Consider the following 6,000-nt stretch of genomic DNA (forward strand, 5'->3'; position numbering starts at 1 on the left):
TCAGGATATTTACTACTAGGGAAAGATAGAATTCTGATTGTTGGAAGTTCACTGGGGCTACATAGGTGCTTGACTTCACAGAACGTTTTGGAGGGAGTATAAGAGAAGATACTTCAGAACTGAGACACCATTCCCACATTTGTACACAGTTGGTTATTGAAATAAATCTCTAAGCTCTGCAGAAAGCAGCAGGCTTCTGCCAGAAATGAAAAGTCACAGCACAATATATGATGAGGTAAAACACAGATCGCTCTGTAGGAGCCAGATGTAGTGGTACACATCTGTAGTACTGGCTCTCAGGAAGTTGAGGCAGGTGAATCAAAAGACCAGAGTCATCTTGGGCTGTAGGGTCAGGTAGCTACATGGTTTGACCTAGTCTCAAAATATTAAGGGTGGGGAGGGAGCTCAGTGGGAGAGTGCTTGTTTAACATGCTTGTGACCCTGGTTCAATTCCCAAAATTTCAAAAGTCATAAGACCTAGGTGCACATTCCCAGATCAATCCCAGATACTTGGTAGGTTGAGTCAAGAGGACTGTAAATTCTGGATCGGTCAGACAGTTTAGATAAGCCTGGCTGTTAGTAGGATTGTGTGTGAAAATGCAAAGTAAAGTGGTGGAAGCATATGCTTGGAATCTCCAGAATAGATTTTTCCTTTCTTTTCAGTTTTTTGAAAGAGTCCTACAGATCTAGATGTGAACGCAGTGCTGAATGCCTGTCTTCCTACCATGAAGAGGCGTAGGAAGGAAGAACACAAATTCAAGGTCAGGTTGAGCTCTACAGTGAGACAGTCTCAAGAAAACAAGACAAAACAAAAAACTAGGCAATACAGGGCAGCAAATCCCTATAACCCAAGGAGTTGAAAAGCGAAGGCAGGAGGATTAGGAATTCAAGGGTGGGTTTGACTACATTCTAAGTTCTAGACCACACAAGGCTACATAAAACACTGTATCAAAAAACCAAACCAACCAAACAAACAAATTCATAAAATGTCCTAAACACACATGCAAATGCCCATAAATAAATATAAAAAAATAAAGATTACTGTATCTGAGGTATAGTCAGTGGTAGAGCACTTTGCCTAGCATGTGTGAGGTACTGAGTTTGGTCTTCAGCACCAAAATCATACAATACCAATGCTAAGTATTATAATATTAAATCACATCGAACCAAAAAGAGTTTTTGACACATTATTTCTAAAAAAGACTACTATATTAATTTAAAAAGTATGCACATCAATTAAAAAGTTCTGTAAACCCTAATAAAATAGGTAAGTAATTTAGTCTAGTAATATATAAGTATGGAGTAATCAGTTCTACTCATAAGGAACAGAAAATCAAAGGGAGAGGTTGCGAGCTTTTACCTTATCAGATTGGTAAAAGTTTTAAAAGAATACAAAATGCTGGCAATTGTATAAGAACACAAGCCTTCTTATATACTATTTTGGAGATTCAAACTGGTGCTATTTTTGTTGTGAGCAGTTTAGAAATATTTACCAAAGTTTAAAATGCACTTCTAATCTGAAGCAGGGGGATCACGAGTCTAAGGCAAGCCTGGGCTACATAGTGAGTCTCAGACTACTTATTTAGATACAGAGAACCTTTCTCAAAACAAAACAAGTCAAGAAAAACATGTTTCTTTGACTTATCACTTCTACTGCAACAAACTGAATCTAGGAATCAACTCAAGACACACCTAGATGGCTAGGGATGTGGCTCACTAGCAGAGCACTTCCCTTTCCTTGCAAACATAAGGTCCTGCACTGAAAAGAAATATTTTCATGGAAATTAGATAATAGCAATTTAATTTTTCAATGTAAAGAAATAAAAATAGTTTAGCCACATGTTGAGAGATGACTGGTAAATGGAGTCATGGCATATTTATAACACAGAATTATATGATTATTTAAGGATGACAGTGTTCACAGGGATATCAGTAAGAATTATTAAGAGAGAGAGAATGAAATATATAGAATGAAAGATGATGCCTATATACATTTGAAATATTGAGTGTTGGTTAGGGCATGTACTATTAGACACATATACATGTAAGTGATTTTATGAAAAAAAATACATAAGAAAATAAGAAGTGGTTCCACCGGGGAGAGGAACTGGGTAGAGATCAAGGGATATGTGGAATAGGGCAATTTTTATGCTTTTCTGAACTCTTGTTAAGTTATAATCATGCTCCTTGATTTTTCCTTCTCTGCATGCCTTCTCTCTTTATTTTTCTCCCTTCCTTCTGTTTTTTCTCCTCCTATGCAACGTGCATTATAGAGCCCAGGGCCTTTTCTGTGCTAGCAAGTGCACTAAGCAACAAATTCAGCCATATTTTTCTTGGCAATATTTATTAATCATGAAGTAAAGTTGATCTTTAAAGAGCATGAAATAGTAGGAAATCTCAAACAGTCAAGCCTCCCTTTATTTCTGGTCTTGTCCAGTACTAATGACAGAATGTTCACATTGATTTGACCCATATTAACTATGGTATGTGGTTCTATTTCTATGGAATATTTTCTAGTTGTCATTTTTAGATTGAAATACATATCTGAAATAGTATGAGAAGATTTTCTAACTGACATTTTCCTCTCAATCTAAAGTGAGGCACAGCAGCCAGCATCCATCCAGCTTTATTCAGCTCAGCAGAGTCCCTTTGTCTATTCACTAGACTCACAGTCAGAGCAGATGATATTTACATACTGTAAGAATAGATGATGAAGAAATAGAAGAGAGATGGGAACACAAAATCACCTTTATTGTTATACTACTAGGCAGTCTTAAGAAGACCCCTCTGCCATCTGCCTATTTGTCCTAACCCTCTCCCTGCTCCTCAGAACCTATCTCTACACTCCGTAGTTTTCTCCCAGGCCCTTCTTACATGCACTCCAATCCTCACATTGATTCATAGACACTTTCCTGATTTCTGTCTACTGCTAAACAGATTGTTCTACACCAAGTTCTGTTCTTTTATTTCATTTATCTACTTTTAGACCCATACAATCCAGCATTTACATCATTGTTAACATCTTTCTGTGAATACACTGCATGTTTGAGTGCTAAGCGTGTGGTAGAACTTGGATCTATTAGTTATAACTCTGTTGCTTATAATTAAATTTGATCTATGTAATACACAGCATATCTGTTGTAAGTGTTTTTAGTTGGGACGGCTAGAGTGGTACAAAGCTATTTCAAATGTCTCAGGTGAGCACTGGTATAGTTTGTCATTTATTACTTTGTTAGCATTAGAATTTACCTTAGAATGGAAAGTTGAAACTACTGAAAAGGGAAAAGAATAAAATGTGCAACTATGACAGGAGGCAATTGTACTGTGAGAAAGGGACCAGAGAGGTAAATATGACCTTTAAAACAATTTTTGAGTCTTCTCCTGGTATGGGAGGTCCTTCTGTATATTTGTTGCTATTATTGGTTAATGAATTAAAAAGCTGTTTTGGCCAGTGGCTTAACAGACTAGAGCTAGGCTGAGAGAACTAGACTGAATGCTGGTAGAAAGAAAGTGGAGTAAAAGGAGAAGCCATGTAACCATGCCGGAGACAGATACCTAAACTTTACCCAGTAAGCCACAGCCTTGTGGCAATACACAGATTAATGGAGATGGTTAGTTTAGGATATGAGTTAGCCAGAAATACATTTAAGCCATTGGCCAAACAGTATTGTAATCAATATGGTTTCTGTGTGATTATTTTGGGACTGAGCAGCTTGGAACAAAGAAGTGACCTCCTACAACATTCTCCCACCCTGAAAACGATACAAAAAGTCGCATAAGATTTACCTCAGTACTAACACTTTAAGGATTAGCTCCACTCAGTATTCATTAAAACAAAAGCACTGTAGATGAAGGTTATCACCACCTCCACAATCAGCTTTATATCCATGAAGTCTTCTCTATTACAAAAACAGGTTGTGAATTCACCAGTCACTAAAATCTGTATGCATTCAAAATTGCAGGCAATGAGGTCTAACACAGACACTCAGGCCTATTCTTCCACTTATAAGTGTTAGGGGTCATCATCCATCATATTGGGGTTTAGCAGAGTTTTACTTACGTCATGTAGGTGAAAAATGTGCTCAGGGGCTCCAATGAATGATTCCGGAAATAGTCAAACTCTCTGCAGAGCTTTTTCCTCATCTCTGTGTCAATTTTGGAAACAGTGAGAGGGTTTGTTTCATTAGCCAGGAAGTTGCCATACTCAGTGGTCTGGAGATGAATTTTCAGATCTGAAATGTAAAGAACCCCCAAGTCAAGTTAAACTTGAAGAGGTATTTGTGGTAACTTTAAGATGAAGACATATTGATTATCTTCTTAGATTTTTACATGGGTGTATATATAATTAGACTACAGTGCTGATCTCTAAAGAAATGAAAAAGTCACTGTAAATATTGATAGTGTAGCATACCATAAGAATTTCAAATTACCCGAGAAATGGTATTATTTCACACAGCTAAAAACAAGCAAGCAAGCAAGCAAGCAAGCAAGCAAGCAAGCAAGCAAACAAACACAAAAAACCTAGACCAGAGCCATTAATTTTAAATGTCAGTTAAAAGGATCTGGAATCAATTGAGAGACAATCCTCTGAGCTGATGATTTCCAGGTTTTTCAATGGGAGAAGGCTCTTCCCCTCCCTAAGTTTCACCTTCTGGTAGAGACCCAGATACACAGAGGTTTGAAGAAAAGTGTCCTTTGCTTGGCAGCCTTCACTTTGTGCTGGTGATGTGTGTCTACTCTGTTGCTGCTGTTGACCACCAGTGCTGTCATCCTGTCAACTCAGGACCAGGGGACTCTCCAGGAATATTTTAGACCTTCACCACCACATTGGGACTGCTATACCATCCAGCTTCATGGTCCAAACAGCGACAGGGTTGTCAACCTTTCCATTATGCAGAGGCCTACCCAGACCTATGGGTTGTAAGTCATTCTAGTGAAGTACCCATTACAATATTCACTCATTCTGTTAGAACTCTCAATAATACAGATGGCTTTACATTGGCCAATTTTAATCTTTAGTAAATAGCTTGAGAAATCTGAGAATGCTAAAGCTTTGTACAACTTGAGGAAAAGAAGAGATCAGTGACAGCTGACATAGATATAGGGTGGGATGGGCAGCCTCTGTAGCTCAATTTTAGTATCCTTTAATTACAAATGAAGAAGATGAAGTCCAGAGGGACTTATGTGGAGGTTGTCTTGAAACTAGAAGACATTTTACTCAAAGAATTAAGCATCACCACTACATCATTCATTCTTTAAATGTCAATGATTTGGGTTTTTTTATTTACTTATTTATTTATTATGTATACATCTGCAGGCCAGAAGAGGGCACCAGATCTCACTACAGATGGTCGTGAGCCATCATGTAGTTGCTGGGAATTGAACTCAGGACCTCTGGAAGAACAGCCAGTGCTCTTAACCGCTGAGCCATCTCTCCAGCCCAATGTCAATGATTTGTATTGCAGAGAATTAACCTCAATTCCAGCTTCATTTTATTGTCTATTCTTCTTCGAAAGGCCATGGCCATACTTTTGTTACTGTTGATTCCACTCCACTGTCTAGAATTATGTAAGTACATTGGGATTCAAAGCCATATTTAATTGACTAAAAAGTCATTTAAAAGCTATAATTTGGGGCTGGCAAGATGGCTCACAGGTTAAGAGCATTGCCTGCTCTTCCAAGGGTCCTGAGTTCAATTCCCAGCAACCACATGGTGGCTCACAACCATCTGTAATTGGGTCTGATGCCTTCTTCTGGCCTTCGAGCATACACACAGACAGAATATTGTATACATAATTTTTTAAAAAAGCTATAATTTTCTGTGATCAATGCAATCATTATCATATACTCTGTAAAGCCTTGAGGAAGAGAGAAGGGTTTAGAGTTGATACAGTCAGGTTATGGCAAGGGTGAAATAAAGCAATAGGTCTGATTTAATCACCAGTTTAAAAAAAAAGGCAAAGCCGGGCGATGGTGGTGCACGCCTTTAATCCCAGCACT

At 38.1% G+C, this 6,000-nt stretch overlaps 1 protein-coding gene across 1 annotated transcript in view; it reads right to left on the reverse strand.

The window, feature by feature from the left end:
- The window catches only part of Atp6v0d2 (ATPase H+ transporting V0 subunit d2), a 42,470-nt gene that overhangs the window by 23,357 nt on the left and 13,113 nt on the right, over positions 1 to 6,000 (reverse strand). Inside the window, exon 2 of the mRNA XM_005362348.3 lies at positions 4,061 to 4,232. Within this exon, the coding sequence (XP_005362405.1) occupies positions 4,061 to 4,232 (172 nt within the window). The remainder of the gene's footprint in view (positions 1 to 4,060; positions 4,233 to 6,000) is intronic.

The sequence above is a fragment of the Microtus ochrogaster genome, linkage group LG5 (genome assembly GCF_000317375.1).
Source record: "Microtus ochrogaster isolate Prairie Vole_2 linkage group LG5, MicOch1.0, whole genome shotgun sequence".
In the NCBI taxonomy this organism is placed as follows: Eukaryota; Metazoa; Chordata; class Mammalia; order Rodentia; family Cricetidae; genus Microtus; species Microtus ochrogaster.